The sequence below is a fragment of the Corvus brachyrhynchos genome, unplaced genomic scaffold, assembly GCF_000691975.1.
Source record: "Corvus brachyrhynchos isolate BGI_N302 unplaced genomic scaffold, ASM69197v1 scaffold70, whole genome shotgun sequence".
Classification (NCBI taxonomy): Eukaryota; Metazoa; Chordata; class Aves; order Passeriformes; family Corvidae; genus Corvus; species Corvus brachyrhynchos.
In genome coordinates this window covers 3575122-3594939 of record NW_008236217.1, presented here as the reverse complement: position 1 = coordinate 3594939, position 19818 = coordinate 3575122, and the positions used below count along the sequence as shown (strand labels likewise).

The window sequence follows — 19818 nt, the reverse complement described above, 5'->3', positions numbered from 1 at the left end:
GAGATCACTTCTAGCCCTGTCTGATTCTGTGAAAACAAAACTGTTCCCAAGGGGGTGGCAGAGGCAGCTGCTTGCTCAGGACAAAGAGCTGAGCCTTCAGGAGCAGCTGCTGCAAGGAGTTTAGAGAAGACAGCACTTTCCAATATAATGGCATGAAATGACAGATGGCACCTTCCACCCTGCCATTGTAGTGGGGAAGGATCTGTGCACGAGGGCTTCCTGTTTTGCCATCTCTATTGGGACGTGTTGGGAGGATTAAAAACACCTCTCTGAACTTTCAGTCAAAGTGCTTGTGCAGCTGAATTAGATTAGAATCACCATGCTGGCATTTTGTTACATGAAAGTAGCTGAGTAACAATGAGGGAAGGGAGACATGATCTCTACATGCTTCTGATGCTCTTTTATCAGGGACATGACTTTTTTTTTTTAAACTGATACAATCTGTTCTGTTGCAGAATAATCAAACTACTGTGGGAAGAAGGTGCCTTTCTCACTGGTGGCCTTTTCTTTCAGTGTGGGACCTTTAAACAGACAGAAGCTGCACAACGTTATACATAGATAAGGCAGAAATGCACAGGCTATAAGAACAGGATTGACCTTCCCTTTCCTTCCATCTACACACACACACACACACACACACACACATCATTTACATAAATTGCACAATTCAGTTGAGCAGGAAACTATTTTTGGGAGAAATCCACTTAAAGAAGTGCAAAATACATTTGAAAAGATGAGAATTTTAGTATAAACTAAGTCTTGTCATGTGGTTGTGTAAGGAAATGAGTACCTGCTATTGTGTTCATCTACAGCAAAGTTAATTTCATCTCTAAAGAAAAGGGTTCAAATAAGGTCCACCATTCCTGAAAAAATTCTTCATTAATCATCAGTGTTTTATTTCTACTTTGCTCTCTCCCAGGACAAAATGAGTAAGAGATGGACTGTGCTTTCCTTGCTGTGCAATCCATCTGCCATTTTCACACTACTAAGTAGGAGAAATGTCCTTAGAGGGAAACAGATTCCTGCTTTGGACGGATTTATAAGGCGTATGCTCAATGTGATACATTCACTTTTAGTCCCTATCCTGCAAAATCCAAGCCATTTTTTCTGGTGCTGGTATGTGGCATGTTATTATCCAGTGGATGTTCTCAATGGGAAATGCTTTCTTCCTAGTTATTATTACACTTCTGTTGGCTTTTGATTTTCAGTGATCAAAAGAACGCTGTAGTCCTACTGAGAGAGACTATCTCTACTGTAGCCAAGACATGATACATATGTGGCTTTGAAGGTTAGAACCAAAGCTTTATTCTGGAAGTGGAGTGAGAGACCAAAGAAAGGATCAAAGTTAAGGAGTGATGCATGTATGACAGCATCAGATGGGCTGCAGCTTCCCTGGCAGGGAATCATTATAAAGGTAACACCCACAGATGCTTACAGAGTGAATAAGCAGCTCTGAGGAAGGAGTGCAAGGTGAGTAGAAGTGCTTCTATGTTGTTGAGGTTTTGTTTTCTTGTTTAAATCTATGAAATGTTATTGAATTTGTTTACTGAAAATTACCAATGGTTTGTAATATTTTTTTAAGAAATATTTTTCTGCAAAATGTACCAGTGCTTTCTACCTCAAAGTCTCAAAGTGTTAAATATTAAGTACCTTATTTTTTCTTTTAGACAGCTGAAAGTAAGATCAGCTAATGTGCCAGTTCCCTTTGCTCCAAGTTTTTCAACTAATTTCAGATTTATTTTGGCACACAACAGCTGCAATAACTTCAAAATCATAATAAGGGATTAGTGATTTGCTGTATATACCCCTAGAAGCCTTCAGATGTGTACATTACAGAACCGCATGCCAGCGAGGGTCAGAATTAAAGCTTCCCTTAGTACAACAAAGACTTTAAACATGTCACCTTTAATATTCACATTCTCTGGCTCCTGGCACGTCTGTTTCATATCTGACATTTAGTGTTGACTGACTCCTAACAACCTGCAGCTGAAAGGACTTAATGCTTTTCATCTTTCTAAGCAGACATGAACAAATTAATCCTCCCCCAAATCCTATGATGGTGGAGATACAATCATTTTATGAAGCCACACATATGACTTGCTCAAGGTCACAGTACTGGTTGGTCTTAGAGCCAGGATTAGGATTCAGGTCTTAATTCAGGTCCCCAGTCCTGTGCTCAGAGAGTCATGCACTTCTGTGCAGCTTATGGACAACAGTTCTTTTGCCTAAAAATGTCCTCAGAACTACAGTTAGAGATTGTAAGAAATCAAGGGGATCATCTGGATTTATTCCAGCAGCAGCCAGCACATGTAAAAACTGTTAGGTTCACACTCTTACGCTTCTATGTAAAGGAATTTAAAGCACATTTTTACCCAGGGGAAAAAACCCAAACAATATATATTATTCTAATGAATAGCAATTAAAACATCATTAGCAGTATTTCCTAGTTGCTTTGCAGACCTGTCATTTGTCTATACAGAGCTCAAAAAAAGCTTTACAAATTTAGGACAGCAGATCATGTTTAGGAAAAAGATTTTATGAAGCTCCTTATGTTCATATCTTCTTTCTTGCTACCTCAGTAATACAGTAAGCATTACTGGAAAGAATAAGAAGGTCAGAACAGCTAAGAGGCAGGAGACAAAATGGGAATCTTGTTATATACAGCTTCCTGCAAATTTTAACTGCAGAAACCTGAGTTTCAGATTAATTCAGCAACAAAAATCCTGTTGATTTTTAGCAGTGGAGGAATGCATTCATTCTCTCTTTTGCCACGTGAATTTTTGAAGAGCTCAACAAGACTCAGAATACTCCCAGCTTGTAGGACTGCTTAGGTTTTAAAGAGATGTCGTCCTGAAATAATTTGTATTTTATAGCATCCATGGTTTGTATCTTGAATTGACTTTGATACCGAGTCACCAAAACAAGTATTTTGTGACCTATTTTTCACCACTAATTTCATTCTCACATTTCTCCAAACTGAAGATGGATGTTCATTTTTTAAAAGCTTGAATTTGTGATTTTAAAAAACAAAAATTGATCAAAGAACATGTGTGTAAGAGTGTCTGTGTGTTCCTTCCAGTTTTGAAATCAATAGTGGTTTCCTTATCAGCTCCAGATGGCACTGCAGTGCTTAACACCACCCCGCTGGGGAGGGCTCAAGGAATGCAAAAGCAGGCAAGCCCCTGAGAAACAAGGGCCTGCTTGTTTTATGAGAAATCAGCTAATAGTTTTCCAGTGCAGATGTCCTACTTTACTTTCAGTTTGGTGAAGACTGGGGTAACAAATGGCAGCTTATATGCCTCTGAGATGGGACTTGTGTGGAAGAAAGGGCTCCCTTGTCTGTACGTGCAGGAGGTCACAAGCACAGTAGCCCTTGCCTGCACCAGTGAAGCCTAATGCAGCACACACTAATGCAGAATGAAGGGAGAAGCTCTGCTGTTGCACAGCTCTTCCTATTCAGTGACTAATTCTAAGGCTGCACAATTGGAAATTCTGCTTTGTAAAAGTGTATTTGCAAGGCTGTAGTGCAGACCATTGAAGTAATGAGGTTACTGGTACCTTTTCTAGGGAAACCCATAAACTTTACTGCTTGGACGACATCTTTTGATATGTCATGTTGTCACTTAGACTATTACAAAAATGTCTACACTAAATATGACTCTTCTTTCATGTTCATCATTTGTAAACTTGGGAATAGGATGTTTTTCTATTTGCTTAATGATACATAACATCTATACATAACATAAACATCTATACTGCATATTTTCTTACATATTTTTCTTGAGATGCTATCTTCTTGGTTTTTATTGTCAACTTTGTAGAAGTCTGCCAGACTCCTACCTTCTCTTTTAACCCTCCTTAGCTTTTACTGTAATTCTCCAATTCTGCATACACTAATTTCTAAATACTTGTTACATGACCTGTGGACCCAGCTTAAGTTCCCAGCTCCCACTGTGCAATCACTAAACCATTGCTCAATCCAAGTCTCAATAACACCCCTGGTTCTTCTGTGCATTTTATGCAACAGCATTCTGAATTTGCTCCATAGGCCACGATACCCCTTCTGATTCCAAGCAAAACTCAAAGAGTTTCTATAGGTTCCCTTGCAGGCTGGTGTATTTTAAACTCAAATAAGTCTTTTCCTATAAGTTAATGAAGCAACGATGATATATAGAAAGGGCTAGCTATTTGCCATCCATCTTCCAGCACGGGTAACTGTTTCATTACAAAAAGTTTATGGAAAAAAGATGAGTTCAAAAGACAAAAAGGAGTAAAAGGAAGAGAGATGTGATGGTTTTAAACAGGCAGAACCTTAAAACAGTCTTGGTTCTCTCTGAAGCACCATATGAACACCTTTTCAAAAGCATAAAAAATGCACACACCTGCCCCCACCCAGAGGGTGTCCTTAAGCTCCCCGTAGATTTATGAAATAGTAGTGTATTTGTCATGTTAGTTCTGGTACATGAGTAGCTTTAACACCGAACAATGCTGAATGCCCCACATTACTAATGATGCCTCGGAAGACTGAGAACCTGTACCACACCTGCTTTTGTTCCACAGCTCTGTAGCTCTTAATTGTCTTCTCTTGCTTCAAAGTTGTGTAAGGGCAGTGGTGGCTCCTGGCAGCATTACAGAACGTATAACTGACAGGTTATCAGTGTATGTGACACCACAGGTAAACACTGCTTCTTTCAGAATGTGTTCGTGTCCATTCTAGGTGTTCTGAAAAAAAACCTCAGAAAATACCTGAAATCGGTTTTTTAAAATTCAAAATAAAGTTTAATTTCAGAAAACTGTCCCCAAATAAAATTTATATACATAGTATTTACAAATTTGCTGCCGACGAGATCATGTTTACATATAATAACCTGCATTAGTTACACTTAAATGGGCTTCACTCAGCCTTAAGACTGAAACCGGTGCTAGAGCAAGTATCTAACACAAACCAAACAAAAACTGCCCGTTGTGGGGGGGTATATATAACCATGACAAATATGATGAATATAAAAAAAAAAAAAAATCTAACCTAAGAATAAACCAAAGTACAGTTGTTACATCTAAACTGGCATGAGATATCATGCACATTTTTCTGAAGAAACATCCTGAGTTGCGGTGGATTGACCCTGTCTGGATGTCAGATGCCCACCAAAACTGCTCTGTCACTCCCCAGCTGGGCACTGGAGAGAAAATATAAGGAAAGGCTCACAGGTCGAGGTAAGGATAGGGAGAGTTCACTCACCAGTTACTGTCATGGACAAAACAGACTCAACTTGGGGAAATTAATTTATTACCAATCAAATCAAGATTCTTGCATACTTAAAAATGTTGCAGTTTGGGGTTTTTTGCTTTCTCTGACATGCTCAGAAAGTTGCAAAGTGTAACACAAATGACAAAAGTGCTATCAGCCTTTGACTTAATAAAAAAGAATCAGCAACCATTTGCTTTTCTGATCAAGTAACTTGCATAGCACGGGCAGTTGCATCAGACATGTTTAATGTCTTCTGTGGTCATAATCTAGACTTACTCTAAACCTGTTGGGAATTAACTTGAGGATGTTGCAAAACGTTTTTGATTCATTCTGGAAAACACAGACATGAGACAGCATCTGAGGAAAATGAAGAATGGAAGTAATCCCTATGGATAGTACACCCTTCCAGAACTCAAGCAGTAGAGTTAAATATTGGATGGAACAAATAGAAACTGGTCTGCACAAAAGTGGGTTTGTGTCCTTACTACTGTCTTGTGGACACTGATTCTGTCAGTTCTTTTGTGGGCCATTTAGCTCTACTTTTGCCTGCTGAGGAAGAAGGTGCAGAACTTCTATAGATGTTTCTTCACCAATTTAGGCGTAAACATTTTGGTTTGTTTGTTTTTTTAATGCACCTCTCTATTGCTGAATGACCTCATATTTCACTTTTTGCTTCCACTAAATGTGCAGCCAGATGAGGACTGGGTGTGGGGGATGTGACTTAAATGCAGAAGAAGCGGTATCCCAAACAACCCTGCATGTTTGGGATCAGTCCTTTCTCTTCAGCTTTCAGAACTAAGCAGCATTTATGAGATCACACAAAATTTCAAGCCAGTTTAAACCTATCGTTCGGAGAGATTACTCTGGAACTAGATATTTTATTACTTTGTATTGTTACATAAACTTTCCAGAGAATGCAGCTTGGTTTTCCCACTATAGTTTTACTCTGAAATACTTGCCTTTTCTCTAATGAACTATTCGCAAATGTTCACTTTTCTCTTTGAAAATCTGGTTTTGTGGAAATATAAATTTTGGCTTTTACATTTTTCCACCGACTCCCTTCCTCTTCAGGGAACGATTCATCCTCCTCTTTCTGCCAAAATGCAGTGATTGGTAGCAGGGCTGGGTGTTTTTATGTACCTTTCTTCTTACAGCCACAGCTATGCAGCTAGATTTATAAAACTGTTAGGATAGTGAGACATTCATATTTTTAATGGGAAAATAAACAACATAAAGCTGAAGTTTTATGGCTCAGCACAGTAAATAGCCAAACTTCTAACGTTTCTTTGTTATCTGTCACCTTTATCCCTATGAAAAGTGTTTTTGGACCCTGCTGGCAGAGATCATTCTTAGAAAATTATCATAATGTTGTTGGTATTTCTTCATATCTGGGCTGACATTTCAAACATCCCATCCCATTTTCTGGAACAAGCAGACCACACCATTTTCAAAAATTAATCCAAAGAGGATGGCAAACCAAGGGAGTATTCGGTTCAAGTTCAATGTAACTGCAAAAGAAAACAGGACAAATTTATCACGTACCATTTAAGAAGATCATAGAAATCATGTGAGAATTCATATTAATTTGTGTGTATAAGAAATCACACAGATCCGTTCAAAGTCTGTATTCCAAAGACATGAATAAAATTAATACGAAATTTTGATTTTTCAGAAACTCAAAAGAATTCTATTTTATGTTTCAATGATCTATGATGAGTTGTCTCAAATTGTAACAGATGGATATGGTGGATATAATACCATATCTACAAAGAGATGATGGTGAGATAAGAGGTGCTTTTTTTCTTCTTTTGAAAATTTTTTTTTGTTTCAATCACTTTCTATTAAAGTAGAACAGTTTTAAGCTAGAGCTATTTCAGTCACATACCTGATACAGATTAAAAAAGATAACAACAATAATGACTTCTGTAACATCACATATAGACATATACAAAAATGTACCTCTAATTGCCTGAGAGTTTGATATCAAGACAAACACTTTTATAAACGCGAGGCACAAAGGCGTGTAGTCGTGTTCCCAAATAACAGCTGGAATTAGCAGAAGCTTTCCATAGGTGGACAACAGCAGTGCTTTGAGAAGTAAAATGAAGTCAGACTTTCTTTTCAGCGTCTCAGGTGTCATCCACCACAAGGTAATAAAAATGCCAATGAAAAATGAAGTTTGTTCTAAAAGGAAGTAAGAGGAGTTGGAAAGAGAGAATGAAGTGCCAAAAATCAAGTCCACTTCTGAATGAATTTCAGTAAAATGACGTCCTAAATGCAACAGAGTCACTTTTTAAAAGCCATAGGCAAATACAAACATCCTCCATCTGTGTTCATTTTAATAGCCAAATATTACTTAAACCAATTCAGTATCATGACATTCAGAACAGTTCTATCACAGAATTCTATCTGTAGGATTACCGTACTTGTGATTGCTGACTCCATACAGCACAGGCAGTTAAGCATAAGAACCTCTTCACTTTTTAGCAACAGGAGAGGGATTTTTTGAACTGTCTGTTAGGCTGTAAAACAAAATCAATACTTGTCTTCTGTGCAAAAGGTCACCAGCAATGAACCCTTTTCATCCAGCATGAGAAAGAACACCAAGGTGAAAATACCATTGAGCTACCAGAATTCTTTTGACACCGCTCCTGTGATATGTTGGCATTAATACAGATGTCAAAGAAACTCCCACAATAACGGTAAGAGATGAGTCACTACTGAAAAATCAGTTCAATATTTTTAATGACATGCTATAAAAACCTACTTAAAACAACATTAGACAATAAAGGATTTAAATTAAGCTCTGAATGTGTAAGAAAAATACTAGTTTTAGTATGCAAGTTTGATTTAAACACTATCATCTGAAAAAGTATGAGAAAAAATGTTTTAAGCAGCATAGAACAAAATCCCTCCCCTGCCTTCAAGTGTAGTCTTAGAGCACAGTATTACTTACTCTTTATTGGTGATGACACTGGTCTGTATTTTTGTGTATTTGTTTAAAAATACAACACAAAACAGATACATCTTTTCCCAATTGTTTACTTTAGTAAGGTTGTATCACCTTAATGAATAATAAACCTTGAAGTCAACATAAAATGTAGAATAAGGCTGAGCTCTACATTGACCTTCAAACTATGTCAACAGATTTCAGGCGAAGATTTCTGAATATTGCCACTTTTCAGTCTCTTCATATCTAATGCTGATAATATCAGTCTGAACTGTAATGAGGATCAAAATAGGCATTTGCATTACATGCAGGCAAATCAGAGAGTATGTAATTGTGTAACCATACTGGGTTGGACATCACATCCATTCTGTATCAATTTTTGCAGTATGGGCTTGAAGTTCTTCAATGCTTAAAGAGTAGATAATACATATCACCAATCTTACCTAAAGAAGCTATGCCAAACATTCTATAAAAATCCCATTCTTTGGCATATCTGATTAAGTCATCAGGATCTGTATTTTGGCTTGAATCCTGTAGTTGCAACCACCTGAGATAAGCTTCACAGAGCAAACAAAATACACAGAGCTTCCCATGAATCTGGTAAATTAAAGAATAATAAAAGTATTAGTATTAAATCAGCATAAATTAAAGCATTAGTATGAAATCAGTATTTAAAATACATTTCAATGCCTCTACACAAGAAGTCTGTAGGTGTATTATTTTTCTTTAGAATATAAACAAAATTACTTCTGTTGAGCCACTAGTTTAGGACATCATCCTTTTAAGATCTGTTAACATGATAGTCAATTTACAACATGTACAAAACTGCATGAATAGTTCTGTACAGAAGAAGGTATAGAACTGTGGTTTCTAAGGCCTGATCCATACTATTTTAAAATTGGGAAGGCTGTTCAGCTAGGAATGAAAAACCAAAATTGTGCCATGGCTAGTAGAATTATACTATCTAAAATTTCAGTTCAAGGTCAACTCATTACAATAAACTGATAGTGTAGTTATACCAAAATATTTCTTAGTTCATATAAGGGTGAGGCATCAAAAATAAAGGGAGCAATATAACCAAACAAAACTTTAAAATATCCTCTGAAGTGACTGCAAAAATTATGTTGTGAGGGCCAATAGTTAGCATGTTTCCACATTAAACAGTCTATAAGACAGTGCATATATGAGGTGATTTCTTATTTTATACAGATTTAAATAAGCTGTAACAATTTCTGTGTACAGATTCTACTTTTTCCATTAGAGGCAAATTATGCCAACTGCACATACATGCACAGGGCTTTGCCAGTTAAAAATTCAACTCAATTCATTTGAATAGATGAAGTTTTCACAGACAGAATCCTCACAGAAGAACATCATTACCAGTCTCCAGAAGCACCGAATTCATTAAAAATATTTAGTTAGATTCATGCTTGAAAGATGAGGCAAGTGTATTTATCTACACTGCTTAAACTGGACTGCCTAAGACATACCAACATGAACACAGCATACACTCATGCTTAGAGATTTTGCTCTAGATTAGCTTCCCTCTCCTAGGAAATCAGTCCTTACAGTAAAAATATGCAATACTAAAAAGTCCTACCTCCACACTCCAGCCTGGCCAGCCCAACTATGTAATTCTGCATCAACAACACTTCAAGTGAAAGCCACCACCTTTTGTTCTGGCTTTGAGGGCATGGTTAATTACACAGGAAGAAACTTGTGAGAAATTAGTACAGTAGGTTTAACTGGCATAGTATTGTTAATTTGGTATTTTATACTCCTATTGCTCATTTTAAAAAAAAAATTGTTTCCAACAGAAATTTAATTTGGAAATTAATTTGCAATTAGATCTTTCTCTTACAGTGTAATTTAGCACATCATCATTTTAACATCAATTAACATGATAGGCAGATTAGAGAGTGTAGAAAACTGCATGAACAGTTCTTTGCAGTTCCTTCTCTTTAACATGTAAGAGGACTGTGTACTTGCTGGTACTGTGGCATCACTTCTGTGAAGACAGAAGCTGTCTTAGTAACAGGGAGTTTGAGATTCCATGTGTTCTATTCATGATACAACTGGTTCAGCTGGCTGAAATCTGTGGAAGGGCGGGAGATGAACGAGTCTCTAAAGTTTTACAACTATTACAATCAATATATTTTTAACAAAAAAAAGTCACAAGGTAGGGACATAGCAACTTACATTTATCTTTGTATTGAAAAGAATGTGCCTGTATGCTTGTGCTTTACATAAAACAGCATTAATCAAGATGATAACAGGATCATACTCAATGTATTTATCCACAGGTTTCTGGCAGGATTTCTGAAAGTCACAAAATAATAAGAATTAGGGGAAAAAAGTAGAAAGGAAGAGTTTATGAAATTTTCCTCTAATCTTAGTACAACTGGATAAATACAAACTAGCAATTCAATTATTATGAGTCTTTCTCTAATGTCATCTTCATTTTCAATACAGTTTATATCCATGCAGAAAAACTGCTTTTCTTCCCTTGGCACTACAGTTGATACACATGCTTCCCTTATAAAATAGAAAGATTTATTATTGATTTTTACAGGCTTTGGATTAAGATCAATAATGAACTGTGCAGGAATGGACTTCTTTATCATTCTATGCTCCACAGATGCAAAAAACCAAACTACTTTCCCAAGACTCAAGAAATGCACCAGTATCATGCTAAAGGTTAACTGATCATGGCTCATCTACTGGGTATTTTATTTGTGTTATTTTGGGTATTTTTTAGAAACAAAATTAGTTTCTTCTATCACTTCCCTCTTTTCAGAGATGCTTTATCCTCCTATCCTACCTTTTTCTTTCTTTCAAGGCGAAAGTAAATGTTTTGTGCTGTTGCATTGTTCTTCCATACTGTTAAATTTTCTGAATGTTTCAACCAGTTTTCCATCACTGAGCAAACTATATTCAGAATACTGATAATGTAGTTTCCACACAGATCTACAGCGAAAGAGTCAGTTGCCACTGAACAGTGGTAGGACACTAGACCATCACTTCTCCAACACAGCTGCTGGTTCCTGCTGTGTCTGCTAGAGAGGTTATTTCACCCACACCACTGGGAACTGCTTGTCATCAATCCCCTCCAGCTTTATTGACTTACCTGCATGGCTGATCACTCCTTGATTTGGGTTAGAGCTAATAAAAGGCTGTTATACTGTAAGCAGGAGGGTTAAATAACAATCTTACAAAAGACTCATCTAGCAGACCTGAGGGGGAAATAACTTCTAGCAGAGAACTGAGGAGCAGCAGAGGAGCAGCAGCCAATGCTTCAGCTCAAACAAGTGCACTTGCAGAAGGGTGCTCTTCTGCAGGTCAGCTTTCTCCTGCTGCTAATCCTCCCATCTGGCTACTTGTTTCTTCCAAGCTGTCCATAGCTAATCTTGGTCCCCTGGGCATTCACATTAGCTGCCATGCTGAGAACACAACAGTCATAGAAATTATCTCTATTTCCATTTTAGTGAGTGCATGGTGGTGCACTACCAGAAGAGAAATGTTGGCACACCACTTTCTGAAATGCTGGAACAGTCAAAAATTCAGCATCAGACAACACACACCTACAGACAACTCCCAGAAAAGAACATAAAGGTTTTTCAGTTTTATAGAGATTCATTGTGTCTGTCATACAAAAACCAACTAAGTACCACACCACTGCTCACTCGCCCTGCAATGGGATGAGGAGACTCAGAAGCCCATGGGTTGTGAAAAGAACAGTTTAATAATTGAAATAAAGTAAAATATAATAATAATAGTAATGAAATGGAAGATAGTAAGAGAAAGAGAGATAAAGCCCAAGAGAAACAACTGCTCAGTTTCTCACCACCCACTACCCTATGTCCATCCCATCCCTGAGCAGTGATCATCCCCTCCTGGCCAACTCCCCCCAGTTTATTTACTGGGCATGACACTCTATGGGGTATGGAGTATCCCTTTGGCCAGTTTGGGTCAGCTGTCCCGGCTGTGCTTCCTCCCAGCTTCTTGTGCACCTGCTGGCTGGCAGAGCATGGGAAACTGAAAAGTCCTTGACTTGGGATAAGCCTTAATATCAACAACTAAAACATCAGTGTTATCAATATTATTCCCATATTGAATCCAAAACACAGCACTGTACCAGCTACTAGGCATAAAATTAAACCAGCCAAAACTAGGACAGTGTCCAAAGTTAACATTTCCTTGCTATTTAACAGAATTATTTTTGTAGAATCTGACAATGCAAAATTTCACCAGCAAATTGACTCAAGAGTCCAACATCAATGTCAAGAAAAACATTCAAACAAATGCATAAACTGAAGAGAGTGTCTAGGGAATGCTGCAACCTCTAATCAGTGTTTCTTGGTCCAGCTCAAGGAAAAACTCAACTCATTAACATTTCCTTGCTATTTAACAGAATTATTTTTGTAGAATCTGACAATGCAAAATTTCACCAGCAAATTGACTCAAGAGTCCAACATCAATGTCAAGAAAAACATTCAAACAAATGCATAAACTGAAGAGAGTGTCTAGGGAATGCTGCAACCTCTAATCAGTGTTTCTTGGTCCAGCTCAAGGAAAAACTCAATTCGTGGATAAGAAAACACTGTGTATGACAGTAACAAGTTAGAGGTAATGAATTAAAAAACTCACTGAATTAAACAAGGGTTTGATAGGTCTAAAATTAAAGTGAGTGAGATGGAAGAAAGGACATTAACACAAGACTACACTTACAGGATTTAATAGAGTGAAAAAGAAATTGCTACTTTAATTAGAAGCAGTGTTTTGCTTCATTTCTTTCTACTGGGAAATCATGAACAGATATTCCTATAGGTGGTAATTTGCATATGTCAAATCTCTGGGTTGATGTAGCACTGGACAAGTGTAATTTTTTTTTTTAATAGGTTTATTTCCACAAGCACTGGCCAAGTCCATACAAAATAAGATTATTCAACACAATGGGTGTCATAAAGGTTAGATGAAGGATATCCTACATATCCCCAGTTTTATCATGCTCTCAAATTCTCCTACAACAAAACATTTTTTGACCAGGACCAAAAATCTTTCTGAGTAAAGAATGGTATTTTCAATTGGAAGATGCCAATCAAACACTGATCAAAAAAATTGCTGTTAAGAGGTACTGAAAAATTTTCACTGACAGCTGACATGAATTTTAGACAATGAAAATTTATCAGACCATCCAGCCAGACAAAACCAACAATACAGAAATTTACTGCAGATATATAAGGAGACTGCTACAAATGAATACACAAATAGTGGTGTCTTTTGCACCAGAGCTTCTGGCAGCCTTATACCAAATCTTCTGCAGCTGTGAAAATGATGTTAAATTTAGTATTTCTGTCTTCTAGAGCTAGATGAGAGCCCTATTCTTCATATATCTTATATTTCTAATACACCTTTTTTTCTATCTGAGTCTCTGTTGCAAGAAGGAAAAGTCCTCTGTGCTTTTCCAGCCAGTGACCTACCCAGCATGAGTTCATCCAGGGATTTGTGAGACCTACAAACCACTCTTCCTGCAAAAGGCTCACGTGTGCACTGCTATAGACTAACTGGATGATGGTTGCTATACTATTAGTATACTACAGAATTAATATGCCCTCTAGGAAGAATTTTTTCCATACCTGACTTTTTCATTATTTTTTCCAGCTATACAACTAAAACATCTGACACCAACCTTAAATGCCTAGGAAGGAAACCTGTGACTGAAGCCTGACTTCAGCAAAATCACTGCAAGCAAGGACTGATGCAGTTTAAGCACACATCTGTTTCAGTAGATAGTTTCAGCTAGTTAAAAGTATGTAAGTTCGTGGACACTGATAATCACTAAGACTTTCAGAGAAGATTGGTATGAGCAGCTCAGCTATGGAGAACTGCTTGCACACTTAATTTTTAGTCAGGTAGTTTAGCATGAACTACGGTACTGGTGCTCATGTTTCGTTCCCCACTGCTGTTCGGCACAGCTGTAGTCAGTGGCCTCGGTAGCATGAGTGAAGAAGGCACATCTTCAAGAAACCTGAGCTTTTTCATCTTCTTTGGACTTTCTTGAAGATGTGCCTCAGTTATCACAACCAGTTCTAAAGAGATAAAAAGAACTGGATTTCTCTCTGCTTTTAGCCATTTTTCAACTTCTGCCTTAAATATGCAATTGATATCAGAAACAAGTAACTGGTATTTTTTCTTGAAAAAATAGACACTAGTTTGATTAAAAGATACTTTAAGATTATGTTGCAGAAGAAAAAAGTCAAGCTTCACACCATAAATTCTATTTACACATCTTCTTCTGATCTGGTAAATTTAAGGAAAATTACGGATTTTTGATACTGACATACGAAAGTCCAACAGATCTCTCCTAAAAAAGGATGTTAAAAGTATATCAATATTCTAGAAAATTTAAATAGATCTTACTTTAAGAACTGTTTGACTAATCAAATATTTAGGAAGATTTGACTATGCTTGTCATTTTAAAAAACAAATCTTCCATTTTCATAACTTAGAAGTTTGCTTAGTTATCTTAAAAAAAAAATTAAACCAATTAGCAAGGGCAGATTAAAGAAAAAAGAAATCTTCAAAAGCTAGTGCAACCATCTTCTTCATAGTGTAGTGTATCAGACTCTTTTTTATCAAAGCAATCCAAAATATTTAAGGAAAGTAACATACATTTTAACATCTCAGTTGTATTAAGTATGACTAAAAAAAAATACTGATATGTTAATTCAAACTGCATGTTCATCAGCCTTTTATAAAACACTACTCAAAAGACATAACTCTTACTTTGTTCATCAAAGATACTCAACTTGCAAACAGTGTTCACAAATGTGTGCCCAATACAATACAGTGTACAAACATTTGAGCAAACACCTTCTGTCTCTGAAGGATAAAGTTCCTAAAGTATATGAACATGACTTTTTTGGAGTCATCTCTCCGATATTAAAACATTACTTATTTTTAAATAAAAATATTTCGGGATGGGGTTTGTGGAAAGTAAAAGAATTCTTGAAGAGGAAGGCATAGGACATGACAGAAAGTAAAAGTACACACTGAACAATAAAGCTTCATCCTGATCTAAAAATACCATGCAAACCACATCAGGAATACATTTGCAAATCTCTGGGAATTAGAAATATCAATGAAACAGTCTCATTATAGTATTCCTTTCCCCAGGGTTTGGAGTTTGGCAAAATTAAACTACAATATTTTGCTGGACTACAAATACAGCAAATTGTAACAACATTTACATAGATTTCACATGAGCACGGGTCAATTTACATAGGTTCATAAGGCAAATTAACACTCTTGTGAGAGTGCCCTTAATCCCAATTGCACCCTTAAATAATAAAACACATTAGCCGTGCTGCTTTCAGGAATGGATTCTTTATTAGAGATGCAGCCAAGTGTCATAATAGACTGAAAAACAAAACACCCCAGTTTCAGATGCATTCCATTTCAGAAAATAAATTGAAAATACTGTTTTATAATTTTTTCCTGTATAATGTATTTTCCAGTTGTGAGCTGGTCTGTAAATAGAGTTCTGTAAAATTAGCATGTTATTTTCCAGGATGATCTTTGTACTCTTGACAGATTCTTACCATACCACATAAATGCTTTGCATTCAAAGCATTTGGTCTCTCTGCCTTGCTGCAATAAAAGAGCTTTTCAATTATTTTTTAATTGCAGAAAAGCTAAATGAAGTGTGCACTGCTCATGCAATTTGGCTTTCTTATTACAAAACACAAGGGGGATCCTGACTGAGCTCTAAATATTGCAATGAGTAATTTCTTTTCCTTTGTTATGGTCTGGAACATTCTTAACATTTTATTTTTAAACACAACAACATATATGAAATTGCAAACCAGATTTTTAGAATGTTTGCATGCGTCTCCTTCTATTTTTGCATAAGTGAAGTTTGCTAACTTCTTTCTATACTCATTGCACTTCACAGAATTTATTCCAGGTTAGCCAAATGTGTTCCCACCCCCCACCCCAGAATTATTACTGTAGTAGCAGTGTTATTGGAACAGTATTTTTTCTTACTGTTCTTTAAGGTTGGTTTGGAACATATTCAGTGAAGATTTGCTGTGTTATTTACAGATCAATTAAATTGTAAGGATCTCAAAATAATTAACAAAAATTTTCTCTAGAAAGAGCAACCTAGGCTAACTTTCACCATCACTTCTCACTCAGAATAGGGAACACATCAGTACGTTCACAGATTAGGACTAAACCCAGACCCATGAGAAGCAAAGTGACCACCAAACATCACCTCCACTGGAGGCAATCCTAACATGCCCACACATCCCCACACCCTCCCCTGTTGCTCCCCAGTTACCACACTGAACAAAAAGCATATTGAAGAGGTCCATCTGTCCCTTGTACTGGTACTTCCACAGCAAAGCATATGCAGGACAAGAAAATGGTTCATCCACTAAATGGAAATCTCGAGCAAGAAGGAATGTGCAATGCCAGAGGTCTGGGCTAGGCTTCAGCTGAAAATGGTCTTAATTAAACAATACAGATTGTAAAAGAAGTTACAGAACTTGAGGAATTTGTAGCAGTTAGCCACATTGCAGAGTTATTAAAGAAATATATCACCTTTCCAACCCAAGTGTCATTGTACTGTGTGGACTTTCATGTTTTATAGAGGAAAGTTTCTTTAGTTTCTTCAGCATGCATTGCAAATTTATTCCCAGGGTGGATAATAACACTTGTGAGGTCTTCAATGCTTGCCCACATGAAAATTACAATATGGACTTCAAAGAAACTTTTAATTATATTAAGAGCAATAAAAAGTGCTGCGGGAACTAAATGAAAGCAGAACTAGGCTGAATTTCCAAAATTGTACTCTAATATTGTGGGCTGGAAGCACATGTTCCTTAATGGAAACTTTTAGTATTTGCCTCTGGAAAAAATTCATTCTTCCCTTCAACAAATTAATAACAGAATACAAAATTGTGGTATGTTGCTTAGGCATTCAAATTTAAATCTTTCACCTCAAAATCACACCCAGATCAGGTTAAACACATCCTAAAATAAATGTAGGGCTAGACAGAAATTGCTGTTGGGAGAACTTAGCTTCTTCAACCTTGAGATAATCTTCCAAAAAGTGTCCAGTGACAGGGTTGTCCTGAGAATGGCAAAGACCTTTTAGATGCAGATTTATTAATGTATCAAGGATAACTTTAAAATAGTATTGGGGAAAGTCTCTAGGTCAGTAGGAAACAGTGATGATTTTGACAATGTTCTGCTTGTTCCCAGTTTTCTGGGACCCTCTATTTTACTTACCATATGGAACAAATGTTGGGTTGTTGTCTGTTTTTTTTTCCTTAAAGTGTCAGTATTTCCAGGTACTACTTGAAAATGGGAATGAAACAAACACTTTTCAACAAAAAAAAATTATCTAGATGATGCCCACTGGCCTCATTTTGAGTACCAATATACAATCTTTCTATGAATTTTTCACTTCTCTCTTAATGCTACAGCGGAGTAGCAGTACTCAGTGCTCTCACTCCACAAAGACAGATGAAAAATGTTCTCAGGCTGAGTGATCACACCTTCTAATGTCACTTCAGACCTTCAATTTTTCTTGAATACCTTCAGCTTTTCTTAAGTTTTTAGAGGTCTACACTAAGTTTTATACATAACTGATATAAATGATGTTTCACACTGATAAGTGGGATTTTCATGTATTTTTAAGTGAAGACTTCTAAGCTATCATTATTTTCAGGTTTTATCATCAAGAAGATTCATAACATTGACACACTTATTATAGTCATGTCTCAGTACATATCACTACTCATGAAAGTCTGTGAAGGGTATCAAATGACATTTGGTACTTGACTATTTTTTGTTGTCAGCAGCATGATGATGAACAACTTTCCAGGTCTCTGGTCAGAGCACAGCCTTGCCTGCATGGAATAGAATGCCTGCAGAGAGTTGGTGCAGTGACAAAACTATTCTTGCAGATTAAATGGAAAAAGTAAACCAAGCATTGCTCTATTAGAAACCACGAGGCAGCTGGAGACAACAGTAGGGCTCTCCTGCCATACGCAGATAAAACTGAAGTCACATCAGTTCAACTGAAAGAATCTTTTGATCTTGGCAATCTTTTAACATTCTCATCTCCACTTTATATACCCTGAGCTCTCCTGCTCTCAGCACCTCCTGGGTGGCCAGAAATTGAGGGAAAGCTTTGAGATGATATGACATGTACCACATAAGAGCAGCTAGAACTGAAACTGAACCATGACAACCCACAACATAGCAGAGGAAACAGACTGGTAGGAGTAAGTGAAAAATGGTACAGATCTGGGACTGCATGGAGAAAGGTGGACAGAATTCCAAGTTGCTAGGAATGTGTGATTCTTTGCTCTTTCTTTCACTCAGTTGTCTACTCTTTTTACATGAGTTTGGCATTTGTAATGAAAACAGCAACTGGGACTTAAGTCTTTGATTCTACCAGGATCTTTGGTCCGGAAATGGTTAAACACTAAGGGGAACGAGTGCCATCTACTGGCTCCCAGGTTCCCTTAGATCTGCTTACCATCACCAGATTAATAAGCTATGAGGAAGTTGCAGATTTCAATGAGGTCTCCCCTCAGCCTCCTCTTCTCCAGGCTTGAACACAAGTGACCTCAGCTACTCCTCATACGGTTTCCCTTCTACATCCTTCAACAACTTTGTAGTCTTCCTTTAGATGCTCTCCAATAGCTTTACATCTTTCTTATATTGTTTTGCCCAAAACTGCACACAGGACTGCAGGTGAGGCCGCCCCAGTGCAGAGCAGAGCAGGACAATCCCCTCCCTTGCCCGGCTGGTGATGCTGTGGTTGATGCCCCCCAGGACAGGGTTGGCCCTCCTGGCTGCCAGGGCACTGCTGGCTCATGTTCAACTTGCCATCGACCAGGACCCCCACGGCCCTTTGAATGATCATCACTCAGACCCTGACATTCTGGTCCAATGGCATGGGAGCTGTGTTCAACCATGGAGCCATGCTCAGATCTGCCCTTCAGCAAGAGCCAGGCCAAGCACACACAGCAGCAGACACACTGCAGTGTCCTGTACAGAAGGACACAGGCCAGTCGGGACAGCTCTACCACACAGGTGCACTCAAGGAATGGGAGAAAATGACACTGGGAAGCAGAGCAGATGGAAAACCTACAGAATCACAGGATGGGTCAGGTTGAAGAGGACCATAAGGGGTCATCTGATCCAACCTCCCTGCTCAAGCAGGGTCATCCTAGAGCACATGGCACAGGATTGTACAGAGATGGTTCTTGAACATCTCCAGCGAGGGAGACTCCACAACCTCTCCGGACAATCTGTTCCAATGCTCGGTCACCTGCACAGTGAAGCAGTTCTTCCTCATATCCAGATGGAACTTCCCATGAATCAGTTTTTGCCCATTGCCTCTTGTCTTATTGCTTGGCAGCACCAAGAAGAGCCTGGCTCCATCCTCATGACACCCTCCCTTTATATATTTATACACATTGACGAGGTCCCCTCTCAGTCATCTCTTCTCGAGGCTGAACAGGACCCGGTCCCTCAGCCTTTGCTCCTAAGACACCTGGATTCAGGGAAAGCGGACACGACGCGCGGGCACGGCCCGAGT

At 37.8% G+C, this 19818-nt stretch overlaps 2 protein-coding genes across 2 annotated transcripts in view; one reads left to right on the top strand and one right to left on the bottom strand.

Annotated features, from left to right (window-relative positions):
* TTC13 (tetratricopeptide repeat domain 13) overlaps positions 1–19818 on the top strand; it is a 65264-nt gene that overhangs the window by 4188 nt on the left and 41258 nt on the right. Inside the window, exons 2-3 of the mRNA XM_017745559.1 lie at positions 1209–1470; positions 7809–7950. The gene's annotated coding sequence lies outside the window, so the exon portion shown is untranslated. The remainder of the gene's footprint in view (positions 1–1208; positions 1471–7808; positions 7951–19818) is intronic.
* Positions 4753–11331, bottom strand: ARV1 (ARV1 homolog, fatty acid homeostasis modulator). Its single transcript, XM_017744882.1, has 5 exons — positions 11326–11331; positions 10398–10535; positions 8642–8795; positions 7208–7432; positions 4753–6756 (listed from the first exon to the last, which is right to left on the bottom strand). The coding sequence occupies exons 1-5, from the start codon at positions 11329–11331 to the stop codon at positions 6650–6652; spliced, it is 630 nt and encodes a 209-aa protein (XP_017600371.1). The 3' UTR covers positions 4753–6649.